The sequence below is a fragment of the Pithys albifrons genome, chromosome 11, assembly GCF_047495875.1.
Source record: "Pithys albifrons albifrons isolate INPA30051 chromosome 11, PitAlb_v1, whole genome shotgun sequence".
Lineage (NCBI taxonomy): Eukaryota > Metazoa > Chordata > Aves > Passeriformes > Thamnophilidae > Pithys > Pithys albifrons.
In genome coordinates this window covers 12718431-12733636 of record NC_092468.1, presented here as the reverse complement: position 1 = coordinate 12733636, position 15206 = coordinate 12718431, and the positions used below count along the sequence as shown (strand labels likewise).

Here is a 15206-nt window from a genome sequence, read left to right as displayed (position 1 = left end):
CAGGTGCTCACAATCTCCCTACCAAATTTAAATTTTAAGAAAGAGGTTTATCGGCATATAACAGCCAATGACAGCACTGAGCAGCTGTCTGGAGGGGCAGGCGAGCGTAATTGTTCACATGGCCAGCGCTGGCAGCCAGCCCGGTCCCGCACCCGGCTGGTACCGACGCGGAGACACAGCGCGGGCCGGGCCGCGTCCCCCCGCGGCAGCTGATGGTCCTGAGCTCCGCTCCATCCCAAACTCGTTCCATCCCTGCAGCTCCCGCACCTCCGGCGGCAGCCCGGGCGGCGGGGCCGAGGCGGGGCTTGGCCGCTCGCCCCTCCCCGGTGACGGTAGCAGGAGCAGCAAGCAGCGGCGGTAGGAGCACCACTAGCACCGTCCGCCGCCAGCGGCTCCTGTTGCACGCCGGTGCCTTCGCTGCCCCGGCCCTCCCACCGCCGTATAAAGCCCAGGGCGGGCGGCAGCGTCCGTCGCTCCTGCCCGCTGCGGAGGAGCAGGAGGAGCAGCAGGAGCGCTATCCCGCCGCGGCGGCGGCCCCAGACACCGTTTTCCCCTCTCGTTTTCAACGCCCGTCTCTTTCCCCCCGCTGTCGGGGGCTGGCGGCGCGGGCAGGCCGGCGGGTGCGGAGGGGGAAGATGGCGTGGAGCGGCGCCCGATCGCCGCGCCTCCTCCTGCGGCTGCTGCTGCTGCTACTGGCCCTGGCGCTGCCGGCGGCGGCGGAGCGGCGCCCCGGCCCCGCAGGTGAGCGCGGCGCGGTGCGGTGCGGGGGTTGGGATGCGATGGCAGCGCCGTGCGGGAGATATGTGCGGGCGGCGGGGATGCTCTGCCGGCCGGGCGGCACCGGCGGCTTTGTGACTCCCGGCTCAGTAACATCTGCCAGGAAGGGAAAGCCCTCCCGCCTGGGTGGAGGCTTAGACTCGCCGCTTTCCCGGCTTATTTGTTTCTATTTCCTCCCCCACTTCGTCCGCCGCCCCGCACAGTAACGCGCCGCTCTGGGCGGCGGAGCTTTCGGCCGTGCGGGAAGGGGTCGCGGCGCCGGCCGAGGCAGCTCCTCCCCACGTTGCTGTCGAGAGGGACTTCTTGGCTTGAAAGTGACTTAACTCGCCCAGGGGGTCATAGATCCAGGGGGTCATAGATGCATAATCCCCCTTGGGGGGGGGGGAAGAGAAAAAAGCAAAAGGATTCCTTAAAGCGTATTGAGTCTCAGACTTCGCCTTGCCCGCCCCCGCCCTTTTTCTTTCCTCTCCCTGAGACAAGGTGTTGATGAACATGTTTTTCCAGGGCTAGGGAGAGCAATAGCGTCAGTCGCTCCTTCTCTGAACCGTAGCAACCACTGCTGAAGTTTCCCACTTCGTGCAAAAGTCATCTGGAGTCTCACTCCAGCGCCCCTTCCCGCCCCACAGTGTCTGCCTTCCCTTTCACTTGTGTTCTCTTTTTGCTCTAATACTTTCTAGGAGTCTGTACTTCTGGTTTCTATTCTAGGCATGCAAAGGTATTTCATCCCACTAGGTTATTACCACATAAAATCCAAAATAGTTTCGTTTTTGGCTTGTTTACTGAAGAGTGTAATCAAGTTATTTTTAATATCTAGCTTAATTGTTTACTGTGCTTAAGGAGGCTTCTTTACTTGAGAAGCAAGTTTTGTCAGCAAGTTCTAACCTTGATGTGAAAACTGCTGACTCAGTTGATAGCTAATGTAAAAGGTTAAAACAGTTTATAAAACCAAAAACTTGTTGAAGAGTACCAGACTCCATTCAATGAACTTCCCATTTACAGTTTCCTTGGTACTTTGCTACTCTTGGTCATTCAGAGGATTTTTCTGAAGGCTGTGGTGTGGTTGCTGTCTGTCAGGGCGATGTGAGCGTTACCATTCAGCCTTTACTGCATCTCGGAGGTGTACCCTACGGAGAAAGTTTGGAGCAAAAAGTTGAGCTCCTGTACCTGTTTTCAGGGCAATGCTTGCAAGTTGATTTCCTTTGGAAATCAGTTTTTGCAAACAGTTGCATTTTCACAAACATTTCTATTCAAATAATGCTTTTTTAAACTATGGGCTTGAAATGTGGGATCTCAGGCTGATAAAAACTAATAGCTGGCATGGTAAGGATTTTTCTTTAATCCTGCTGCTGTTCAAATCTGTGAAAAGCAAAGTGCCTAGTCCAGACAGTACTGTATGATTCAGCAACCCAAAAATAGACTGCTATGCTATATCAATAGTAAAAACGATGCTACATAAATTACAGTGCAAGAAAGCACTGATAGGTTTATATCTAGGTATTCACACAGGAAAACCTTAGTTCTTTTTAGTTGAAACATAAGTAGCCTGAATTATAGAAATCTGCTGAGCTGAAACAACTCTGTGAGTAGTTTCTTGACCCCAGACGCTGCCTGCTGTGTTATGTGTTTTTATTCTAGTTTTAACTCTTAAGTGTTTTGCCTGCGTCTGTGCTGTATTGGTGAAGAGGGGCAGACCTTATGGTGCCTCTACTTCTAGAAATCTGTCTTTTTAATTTCTAGTCTCTTGATATTTTTTACAGTTTGGTGGAAAACAGAAGGCGAAGATGCAATTTGCATGTCAGTTTTTAACACAATCCATCAATGTTTCTTGATACAAAAACTCTAACAAGAGTGTCTGACTGCCAAGCTGCATCTTTATTTCTTAATAAGACTTTATTCAGAAAGTCTTTGGAAAGTAGTGGCAAGAAGAGAGCTGCCTGTTTCACAGCACTGGTTACAGTGAGCAGTTAGTGCGGCCCTGTGGCAAAGAATGTTTGCAGAAATCCCTTCTGCGCTCCTTCCTTGGCCACAGGTTTATGTTTCAGGCAGTTGCAGAGAAGAGCACTGTTGAACTCTGAAACACTGGCTCCTGTGTGGTGAAGATGCAAAGTTTCTGTGTTAAAACTTCAGTGTTTAAATATTTCCATTGCACTGTGACTGCTGCATGCACATCACTGTGACACACAGAAAGCCAGTGGAAATGACATTTCTCATTGCATGAGAGGCAGACGCTGCTCTTGGCAGCAGACTCAAATCATGTTTTCATCTGAAATGTTTTATCAATTGTCTGTTTGCATGGGAAATGAGTTTACTGCCTTTGAGTTGGTTCTCCAGAGTGCTGTGGGGACTGAGCTGGAGCACAGCCTTGCTGAGGCATCACAGCTCAGGGTGTAAAGGTTTTGAGGTGGGTCTCATGGTGTCTGTGTGTCCTTCTGAAGTGGGAGGGGTGCGCTGGGGGGAAGAGGGCTCAAGCAGCGTGGGTGGCTTTCCAGAGCAGCCTGGCTGGGAGGTGGGGCAGCACAGCTGGCTGTGGGAGTGCTCCGAGCGAGTGGGCTTTCCTTCACCTCAGCGTTCCTCAGTGGCTGGTTACAAATTCTTCAAGCAGCAATTGCTGCCTGGTCTAGCTCTGTGAGGACTTACTTGGAGATACAGCCTGTCTGACCACCATTTTTGTTGACTTTTTTGGGCTCAGCCTAAACAGTCTCTGAGTGATAGCGATTGATAGGCCTTTCCTTCTGGGTTGCCTGTGGTGCTCAAACAGGAGAATTTTGTCATTCAACCATTGTGAATACTTTTTAGAAGTACTGACAGACTCAGTCTGCTTAGTGGAGGAGAAGTCATAAATAAAGCACTCTGCCTGCCTCTGTCTCTGTGCCCAATTTTCAGTCTCTTGCTCCTTTAATGATGCTACTTCTGTCCCCCCTTGTCACCAGAGTACCTAAAACTGCCAGTTAAACCTGTGTTGTGGAAAAACCGCCTCTAGGTCTCTTGGGAGTTTGTACCCTTTTTGTGGGGAGTGTATGAAAAAGCTGTCACCTGTCCCTTAGAGGTGAAGGGTAAAAACTGAGTGACAAACCCAGAACTGACCCTGCAGGAGGCAGCACTTGGACTACCTGTGTCTGGGGCACCATTGTGCATTCAGCATCAGTGTGCACCACTTCAGGTGGGAAGTAGCTATTGCATAGGTACCTTTAGCCTCCAGTTTTGAAATAGTGAATGACAAATATAACAGCCTATAGTGATGGGTGTGGATGTTTGGAAATAAGTTAAAAATAACAAACGTGGCTGTGGGGGTGCAAAACAGCAAAGCTGTTCTTTCGTCATGTATTTTTCCTGTGAAAATACTCATCCTTGAAGATGCCCAAAGTTTGCAGTCTGAGTTTTGTGTAGCACTTGGTCTAGAGGCTGCACAATGCCAGTATTTCTGTAAAAAAAAAAAAAAGTAGATGTTTTTGATCCGGCTTTTCTTTCTTTCTATAGGTAGAGGGATTAATGAGGCTGTGGAAGTAGACCACAGGGTTGAATTTGACTTTGCTTCTCTCTGTGATATACAATGGGATTACTGCAACTTTGACTTTAAAATACATTTCTAAATAAAGCAAGAGAAAGTAAAACAGTTGTGACTTTTATAATTAGCTTTAGATGCTGTAAACTGCACTATAAAGCTATAGTGGAATGAACACCATGTTTATCTGAGCCAGGGATATTTTGTGTGAAATGTGTTCCTGTCAGGAATCTAAACTAATATTATTTCTCAAGTTTTTTTTTTTATGTTGGTGGCATATTCTGGAGAGTCATGATTTATGTGCAAATTCTTGGCTTTTCCCCTCACTGTTGCTTACTTAAACAAAAGTGACTCAGTCTCTTCACAGGGAAGTGTTTAGTTTGTCTGTCTGTTGAATTAACACTGTTATGTTGTGTAATCAAAAGCAGTATCTTTCCATTTGTGTAGATTTGCCAGTCTGAATTACAAATTACTTGACATGCTGCTCAAGTGAATTTCCTTGTCATGGAGAGTAAGTATGATTGCAATAAAGGCATTTTTGGTTTCACTTATAATGTTAGGGGGTTTTATTAATTTTTTAGGGACCAGTTGCCAACAAGTTTGAAAGTGAAGAATGTTTTTGATCCCTCTTAGTTTAAACATGAGCAGAGTTCTCTCAAGCTCACAACACAACTTGACCAAACAGATAAGACGTAAACCTGCTACTGATATGTGGGAGTGTTGTAGCTCTAGAGAATAAACAACACTTAATTACCAAGGAATACATGCCTGCAAGCATGGCCTGACACCACAAGTGGCTTTAGGAGTAATGGGACTGCTTCTGGAGTATTTCCTGAAGGTGAATTCTGTTTTAATAATATGGATGGTACTGGCAATGAGGTGACTAAGTATGTAAAGTCACTGTTTTATCCCGGGTATCTATTTTCCAGGAGGTAGAATTCATTTACAATTTGTAGTAAAAGAAAAAACAAACCAATGAACCACTAAAGAAATAAAGTAAATTTTTTATTTGATCATCAGAATGGTCTGGTTTCTTCATGTTTTCAGTGTGTGTGCATTCCTCTCTGCCAGTGTACTGTTTTTTATAGAATATTTTAACACTGGTTCCAAATGAACATCCGCACTGCAGAAACTTGCACACCTACTAATTGTTTAAATTTTTATATTATTGAAAAATTCTACAGTTGACATATTTGAATATTTCATTCTGTTTCTGCATGAACCGAAATTAAAGATACTCTATATTACTGTATAATTTCTTTTAAGACATGACTATTTTTGTAATGGAGCATGAAGTAGTTACAGACCAATTTCCTTAATAGTTTAAAGCTGAACGTTAGAACTCTTCTTTGGCTTAAAACATTACTTTCAAATTTATGTTTTTAAAGCTTCAGTATTTGTCATTAATATTAAAAAATTTTAAGGAAAAAAAAATTAAACACAAATAGATTTGTCATTAAAGTACCAGTCCTCTGAGAGTGAATTCTGTACCTGTGGGTCTTAAGTATTAGTGTTCTGGATGAGCCTGTTGTTGAAATCAGCTATACAGGAACTAATCAGTATCTGATAGAATTGCTTGTGTAACTTTTACTCTTTTTTAAAAGGAAAAATAGATTGCTTAGTGTTGTAGTTCACATACTTTAATACAGTAAAGTATCTTCCTAAGCAGTTTACTAATTGTTTTACTTCACTGTAAAGCAGTTTTACGTGTGTTGGATCAGAGCCAGGCCCACAAACTGAAGTTGCTGTCTGAAGTGTATGATGTTAAAAGCATCTTTACATATGCATCATACATGACATGTCATGGTGTCTTGTGTCAGAGGTAGAACAGAAGTTTTTGGTGCTATTTCATGATTTGAAGAACTTGAGTTGTTCTAAACAGGGCACTGACCTCTATCCCACAAATGTGGAGTTCAAGCTGCTTGTTTGTACAGAAAATGAAAAGTACGGGATGTCCATTCTTTCCAGGGTACTGTAGCCTGTGTTTCTGTATAGAGAATTTTAGATGTCCAGTATTTGGACACAGGGCCAGATGTGAAACTGTAGGGCAGCTTTTTCAAATGAGTTTACTAATCCAGGTGGTGGCATCTGCTTACAACATGAACTGCAGTGTGGGCATGAGGAACAGCCAGACGGCTCCAGTTCCAGCTTAATTTTCTCTCTTTAAGTAAAGACCAGTCTAAGGAGCAACCATTATTGTAAGTCTGAACTGCTGAGTTTCACTGGTGGATTGATTAGCTGTCAAAAAATAGACTTTAACAACACCTGGTACTGTGTGTGACCACTTCTGTTTAAACAGCTGGATTTGCTAAACAACAGCTTAAAAAGAAGCATGCTCCTCTCTAGATACATATTTATGAGAGAGACAGAGAGGGCAAGGCTGCAAAAAGGCAGAAGCTGAGTAAACTTTCTCACTTAGCCAGCTGATGCTAATTGTGTCCTGCTCTCAGCTGCATAGCCCTGATGACAGTTTATAGCAAGGCCATCCAATCAGTGCATTCAAGCAAGACACAGCCTGTGCCATGACTCCATCCATTCTCACTCTTGAGGAGATTTTTGTGGTTTGATTGCTATCTGGGCACCAATAAACAGCTGTAACCTGATCTGTTCCCCATTTGTCAGGAAGTTAGGCAGTTCCGTCATGCATGGCAATGATATAATTTACAAACAGTTGATTTTAATTTTTTTCTCATCTGGGAACTAAGGAACTCGTCTTATCTTTGGTTTACTACAGAATAACTGACTCAGTAAATAGGTTCTCATCCAAGTCCTCTGAAGCTGATGGAAAAACACTTCACTGCTGCTTGTATCTGGCTTTGTTCAACTTATCAAAACAAGGAAATCTTGCATTAGAGTGAGTGCAGGACTGAGCACTGACCAGCGCTGACCCGGGACTGATGTACGTGATTGATGAGTGCACATACAGTTCTTAATGAGCTCTTGTTGAGTGTATATTGAGTACTACTAAATTTAAAAAAAAAAAAAGTTCAGAGCTGAAACATAACCAGCTTTCAACTGTTTCCTGAAATCAGTTATTTGGAGTAACTGCTATTCTTTGAACCTGTGTGTAGGTATGTATGTCCATATATAGAAAAATAGAGTTATAGCCTGTGGGTCATGAGTTTTTATTTAATTGTTTTAGAACAAGCCATGTTCAACTTTTGATCATTTTAATGTGACAATTTTACATGCTGTGTCAATGGAACATCAGAAATGATGCGATAATAGACAGTGGTAAGCAGCTGCTCAGCAGGTTTACTGTTGGAGTCAGTCTGTGTGGGAGAGGGAAATGTGTGTTCACACCCTTGCATGCTGTGAATTAAAGCACAAGGGAATTTCAGTTTGTAGAAAAGAAAAAGGAAAAAAAATGTAGTGTCCTGGCCAGGGGCTGTGTTGCCAAGTGCTAATCGGACATGGATTCTATACTATGAGAAAATTTAGAGCAGCTCTTGTTTGGTGTAAGTACAGGTTTCTGCTAACCAAGCTTCTTTGTTCCTTTAAATATGCGAGAAGTGGGAGAGCCCTGTCTCAGGCAGCATGTGCTGTGGCTGAGGAAGTTGCAACAGTAGCAGCTATTTGAAGGCAACTGAAACTGGGAAATGATACTTTCTATATTTCTCTCCTTAGAGACCTCCTGCCTTTACTGGTTCTGTTCCCTGGCTAGGAACAGTGTTGGCATCTTTGATACCAATAGCTATTGCTCTGTAACTTCAGCAAGGTTTGCAAAGAACCTGGAGGAGCAAAGGAAGGATTATCCACGTTGGCCCATGCATCAAATGATTCTGATAACCATATATGCCAGTTTTGGTCATAAACTACTTGCAGTAGTTTCAAGGTAGAAATCTGGGGGGTTTGGATTTGGTGGATTTTTTTTTTTTTGTTATTTTCTGTGATTTGTTTGTTTTTGTTTTGTTATTAGTTCTGCAATAACTTTATACCATCAAAATAAAGACTTCTACAAGTCTGCTAATAGCTACCTAAGAAGAATCTCATAAGTTTTTGGAAATTACATAAATAATGATTTTGCTGCTCTCTGTATTTTTCAGTAAGACTTGTGTGTGATTTCAGTAAGACGTGTGCAGTGATTAAAGGCAGGCTTGTGATACAGAGGAAGACAGACCAAACTTTCAGAAGAGGTCTGTACAGGAAGATCTGCTTCTTCAAAATCTGGCCTTTCAGAAGTATTTGAAGCATTGGCTCTTGCCCATCTTTTATGAGTTGTTCAAGCATATTTTGTCTCCTGTCCAGGGGTATTTCTTAGCATCAATCCAACTGTGCTATTTAATTGCAGAGAATCAAGTCTTGCAGTGTGATCACGGCAGTGGTTAATGGGACTTTGAAACCAGTCTGCCATTGTGGGAAGCACTAAAATATGGGTTGAGTGGAGGAATGCAGCAGTGTCCTGTGCAGAGCGGAAGTTTGACTGTGTTATATAAAGATCAGATTGAAAAAAATTCAGGACTTTCAAATATGAAGTAGTATTGTTTATGCCTCAGTCAACTTTCCCCCTCCTGCGGTATAATACACATTTATTTCCTGAGAAAAGAAGATGACCATGTTAGCTATTTGAGCATGTTGTTGCCTTTCCAAAGAATCCCAGGGAGAAAATAAACAGCTGTTGGATGGTTCTGTCTTTTCTCTCATTGTGCCAAAATTTTATTTGACTAGAAATTCTTCTGTTAGTTTGCTACTTTCTTTGACTGTATGTACGTCATAAGCTCACACTGAATGATGTATGTGTTTAAAGCTTGTGTTTTTCTAATTGTGTACTTAAGATCTTTGTTTGCTGCTGAATTACATTAACCAAGTATATGTCTGTAGGTATAACTAATAATCATGGTTACATTGTATATCATGGGTTTCTCCTGTCTCCAGCTGTTTGACATCTTTCTACAGTATGTGGATTTCCAAAGGTTTTATTTGATAGAGAATCTTAAGTTTAGGCAAGAATCCTATTTACAGGGGGAAAATCATATTTCTTCTTGAGGAGTCTCATAGTGCCTTTCTGAGTAGTAAGTGGAAGATCATGTTGTGCTAAAAGATCTGGATTTTGAAAGTGCTCTTTGATATTTTAGTTGTCGTAATGGTTTGGAACTTACAGTCTGAGTCCATATATATAGAAAAGTTGCCACTGTCACCATTGATGACTCTCTACCCATCTGCAGAGCTTGAGCTTATCTCGAAAGCATATGGAAGAATTTTGTGATTTTTGAAATGTGACAAGAGGAATCCAGACTGAAAACATTTTCAGTTGTGTTGAGCTTTAGTGCATTTCTCCAATGTCAGGGAATTATGCTCTTACGGTGTGTAAAGGCAAGCTAAATCTGGCATGTGGGTTGCTTGAAGTTGGGTTTTTTCCTTGTTTTGTTTTGTTTGCATCTCCAGAGATGCAAGAGACATAGTAAGCACAATGACATAGCTTAATCAATGGACTTGGACACATTCATGTGCATTTTCCAGGTATCTCTCTCATACATCTTCTTTTCCAGGCACCTGCTCCCCCCCATGCTATAGTACTACTTGACGTTTGTTTGCCAGTGTGTGCTTGTTTTTTTTCCTTCAAATCCATGGAGGTATTCCTAATATGCCCCTGGTTTCCAAGCTTTTTCTGTGATCTCTGACAATTTCCTTATTAGCTTGCTGGAAATTTTTTGTGATTTATTTTTCAATTTTACATAACTTTGCATGTTTATTGGGAAGATTCATACACAGCCATTAGTCTGTTGAGCAGCTTCGCTTGGGGTGTAACATATAGGAAAGTAGATTGTTTTATGTAGACACTAGAACATGGATAAAAATGTAATACAAGTACAAAACATCATTTGTTTACCATTATAAGCCACTAGTTTTAAAGACACAGATAGATTTTAATGTCATAATATGGTACCATGAACAGATGTCCTTTGATCTTCCAGCTTGCTTCTCTTCCAGTGAAGTCCCTGGTACTTGAATCCAAGGACTAAATGTCAGCTTCCTGTGAGCAATATCCTTAGTTCTGGCTGCTCTGAAACTACTATAGTAGCGTCTGCAACCCCTGGTAGAAATTATGTAGTAATCTCTGTCAGTGTTCATTCAAGATAAATAAGAACCATGTGGGTGTGTGAGGAATGACTGCCATTCCTTTCATGCTTCTTTGCCAGGGTACAAGGAGCAGGGTCACTGCTACATAAAACAGTCCTGCCCTGGCAATTCCTGACTGAGACCTTGCCAGGCAATTCACTGAAGACAAAGGCTCTGTTTATTGTTCTTATTTCTGAAAATAAATATTTATGATGCAGTCAGGTCCCTGAAGATGGCAGCACAAAAAAAATGAGTAGAAGAGTGAGATGTTTTGATAAACCTTCACTGGATTTCCTAGTGTGCTGCATGTGCTCTATATGCAGTGTTGTCTTGTACAACTTGAGTGCTAAAGGGTTTCCAAATTTGCCTATAAAAATGAATTCTGTTTGTCACTGGATATACTTTCCTTGGCCAAACCCATGCTCTCTCAGGCTTGTTTTCAAAATAGAACAGCTGTTTTGTGGGTGTAACTATTGGAAATCTGCCTGAAAAAAATTGCATTCTAGTAACTTAAGCACCCTCATACCTGGCACAGAGCTCTGTGAGATTTTTTTTCATGCCTTCCTGTTGAACTTCAGTATAGGGTTTGCATTTCCTTTTTACACAAACTGACTTGACTTGTGGAAATAAGTGCCAGCCTTGGTAATCCCCTCGAGTGACTGCCAAGATGCCTCGGGCAGGCTGTGTGCCAGGGGAGCCCAGCCCTGCCAGGCAGCCTTTACCCTCTGTGGCATCCCGGTGGGAAGGAATGTGAGTGGGGAGGAATGTGACCACCTGCTGTGTTCTTGTTTTCATATATGTTTGCACTTTGAGGATGCTGTTACTATTGGAGGATATTACTGAGAGCATGTATTGATCCCATTGTGTGTAGGGAATAGTCAGACTTAAACTGTAGAGCTCAAGCCTCTGTGTAAGATCGCAGAGCAGAGCTCCTTAGGGTGCCCTCAATGGACAGTGGGGCTTGTACATAGTGGATGATGAAGCAGGAACAATGACTAGCTGCAGCTAGAATTCCTTAGGTTTTTTTGTGCTCTCGCTTTGGAGTATTGGGTCACAGTGGTGGCTTAGGGTCTGTGGAATTGAAACATCTTTCCACTGGTACACCAGGTATTCAATGCACAACTGGAGCCCTGGAGATGGTACAGCAGTGCTGCTGGGGATGCTGAGCTGGTCACTCAGGCTCTCAGTGCAGAAGGGCTCTGGTGCAGCCTTGAACCTTCTGCACTGACAGGACTCCTCATGAGACCAAACCTGCTCTGCACAGCAGGGACACTGTGGGTGGCTGCAGCTGAAACAGGTGTAGCTAAGGACATCCTGAAGTGGAAACAGCACTTGAATAAACTTACTCTCCTGGAAGTGTTGTATTTGCACATTGACACTCCTGTGAGGTCTTGAAAGTCACTTTGGATTCCAGTTGCTAAACACAAATAGAAGTGTTCTGAGAGATTGCTGGATCTAAATGTAGTGAGCAAGGAACAGATTTTTTTACAGTGAATGAAGTTAAAAGGTTAAAAAGAAATTAGCAGAAGTATTTTGCGGTCAGAAGCATGCCACTGAAACAGTGCACGTTGTCACATCTAAATGCTGTCACATCAGCCTATAGGAATTAATGTTTTTCATTAGCTAGAGGAGAATGGTTCTGCTTTCCTTGTTGGTTAATAATATCCTCTATAATGTGCCAAGGTAACTATCATTTAATGCACTTCGTGTTGTCTCTCTATACATCCTATATATAGAATAAAAGCATCTTTCTCTGCTCTTTGGTCAGACACAGCTTTCTTTAAAAACCCAAACAAACCACCACAAAATAAACCCAAACAAAAAAAAATTCCAACAAAAGTACAAAACCTAAGTAATCTATAAGAATCTCTAATTCTAAAGGAACTTTAAATCCTATAATTACACTTCTGCTGCACTTAAAAATTACTTAAGTGCCACATGCATCTAAAAGTCAGTGGTGCAACAAAGACATGAAAATAATGTCTTTTAAACCTTTTAATCTGTAATTTTTAAAAAAAATGTAGGCAAGTATGTTGGAAAGAAAACATTTCCAACATGAATAATAACTTTAAAAATAGCTTTCTTTTGTTCTGTGGCTGTTTGCAAACCTGACTCAGGCAGCCTACTTAGATTGCTTCATTGGCTGCCAGTGCAATACAGGTTTTTTTGCTGTTTCATGTCAATATAAACTACGTAATTTTTCTCCTCAGCTGTCTTCATTTTATTTAGCTCAGCTTGAAATCCCTCATGATTTGGCACATTATTCTCTTTCCTCCTGTTCCACAAAAGTCAAATAACATACCAGGCTCCATAGTGAATCTTGAAATACATGAATAATGTGTATTCCATTAAGAGAGAGAGTAACAATATCCCATAAAGAGCAGTAGATTATTTTTTGCTTGTCAAACTGTACTTGTATGTTACTTTAATACTTTTTTTGACTTAATGACTATGAAGGGAAACTGATGCAGCCCACATTTTGTCATTTGCATCATGTTGTCAAGTACAGATTTTCGAAAAGCCTTGCTGCTAGCATTCCTCGGGAAGGTGTAGGTGTGAAATATGCTTACTCTAAACAAATTCCATAGTTCTAGTCAGTGCTTGACTGGTCACCTAGGAAACTTTTAGTAATGGATTGTCTTGGCTTGATGATGCAGTCTGGTATGATCAGATTTTTCCAGTTCCCTGTAATTTGAAAGTGTAGTGCTTGAACAAAAAGAAGTCATAATTTATTCTGTTCCATAGAGGAAAACCCTATCCTCTGTCTTCAGTTCTGTTTTAGTCATAATCTAAGCTACCATGTTCTTTATTCATTCTGTGGTGACTTCTGTACAATTACTTTAAATTGCATGACCTTTAGAATAAATTATTTTGACGGTATTGAACTGTAATTGCTGTGTTTGTATCTCTGTGAGTCAGTGTGTCTGTGAAGGCCTTGCACTGGAATCCTCTGTGGAGGTTCTCCTGTCCTTTTGAGATGTACTTGTGGTATTGTCTTCCAATTCTTGTCTACGAAAGTCTGCTAGCTCATAAGTGGGAAAAAGATGGAGCAATTTATCTTCCAAATCTGTCTTACCAAAATTTTATGTTTAAGTTGATTGAAGCATTTGAAGTATTTCCAGTTTCTTCTTTGCTGTGTGCTGTATTGCAGGAGTGTCAGTCTGGTTCAGTAGAGTCAGCAGTTAAAATCCTCATTGGGACTGTTGAGAGAAAGGATTGTGTGTCATTCCCCTGCTCCCCCCGCTCCGCCTTCAAAAAAGAGAAATCCACAGAATTGTGCATGGTGGGGAAGACAGGTAGAAATGTAGTCTGTAGATGATGAGCCTGGGCAGTGTCAGATAAAACTGTAGGTACTGGATATGTGGTGGTGTCACTGCTTAAAGGTTGCATCAGTTCAAGGAGTGACTGGGAAAGAGCAAGATCTCAAATCAGATCGAGTGTTTTGGAATGCACAAACATACCGCCTAAGTCAGGAAAACCCTTAGAGACCAGTAGAAAAACCAGAGAAAGCACCATATGTGCTTGTGTTATCCCTGCCTTTCCTTACATATAACATTACAGCTGCTGTTGAGAATGGACTAGCCAAGTGTGCCTGGTTAAGAGTGGTTTTGGAAGTGACCTGTTGAATAGGACTGAATCTAAGCTTTATTTCAGTGGAAACAGTACTGGGGGCTCCTGAGACTAATCTACATTGTTTGACTGCTGTGGCTATTTCAGACAGACTTGAATTTCATTAGAGCAAGGGGTTTCACGTTTCTGTACAGACTATGTGCTCCGGCAGGTGTTTTTGCTTGGCTGAGCAGAGGTACACTTGAGGTACCCTGGTACTTGGCTGCAAAGCATCACATGAGTAACTTGCAAGGTGCATTTCTTCTACAAAGTGGGAAGTGAATCATCATCTTGTGTGTTAATTTTGCTGGTGTCTTGTAGAACAAAATGGCAAATAGTAAATGATTTGAATACACTCAGGATGTCTTGGGGGTGTGAGGGCTGCTCAGCCTTTTGTGGTGGGCAAGGCTGAAGGATTAATAGAAATGTTTTCCACGGCAGCTATTTCTAGCACATGTTACTGGACTGGTGAAGATAAATCCAGAGGATGTTTTTGGGGAAAGTGAAGCAGCAACAGTCACTGTGTCTGGAATGCTCATTATAGATGATTAATTTTATTTTCTTGTAAGGATTTATCTTGTAGGCTCTGCTTAGAGAGCGGCTGTTACTTGAACTTGGACTGAATTTGGGAACTGCAGTGTACTCTGGCATCCCAGCTGGTCTGATCAAATGTTTGATTTTATATAGGGATACTGTCCTCATAGCTTTGAATTACGTAGTCTGATTTTGCAGCATTTTTCATAGGGTTTTAAATGTTGTTCAATAGTTTAACTGGGAAGATGTTTAGTGGGATTTTGTGACCCTATTCAAACTGTGTTAAAAGCTCTGGAATGTGAAGAGGAAATTGGTTGCATGGTCATTTTTTCTGCATCCAGTAAGAAGGAAAAATTAGTACTGTTATAATGTACATAGGCTCTGAATAAAAAACTAACCAAGCAAACCCCTTGCCCTTTTGTCTCTGCCCAAGTACTTAAAAGCACTAAATGGATTCTACTGGGGGACTGATTTCCATGGCTGGGTTTTTTGTCTGGTTTTTATGAAGAGTATGAACCACTGGCTTTCAGGGCTGTTACTGTGGCTGAGTGAATTTTTCTGGGACCATTCAGTCCTGTGATAAGAGTCATAGGATTAGCTCAGACTGAAAACTAGTTTTTTGTTTTGAAGATTCCTTCCTGTCCAGTAGTGTCCTACTAGCTTTGTTTTTGTCTTGAACTAGCTGTTTGCAGAGTAGAGAGATTTATTTGCTTCCTCTCCTTGG

At 42.1% G+C, this 15206-nt stretch overlaps 1 protein-coding gene across 2 annotated transcripts in view; it reads left to right on the top strand.

The window, feature by feature from the left end:
* The first annotated feature begins 337 nt into the window (after nucleotides 1–337).
* The window catches only part of PLOD2 (procollagen-lysine,2-oxoglutarate 5-dioxygenase 2), a 49435-nt gene continuing 34566 nt past the window's right edge, over nucleotides 338–15206 (top strand). For both annotated transcript variants that reach the window (XM_071566373.1, XM_071566372.1), the window contains exon 1: nucleotides 338–741. In XM_071566373.1, the coding sequence (XP_071422474.1) occupies nucleotides 636–741 (106 nt within the window). In that variant the 5' untranslated portion in view covers nucleotides 338–635. The remainder of the gene's footprint in view (nucleotides 742–15206) is intronic.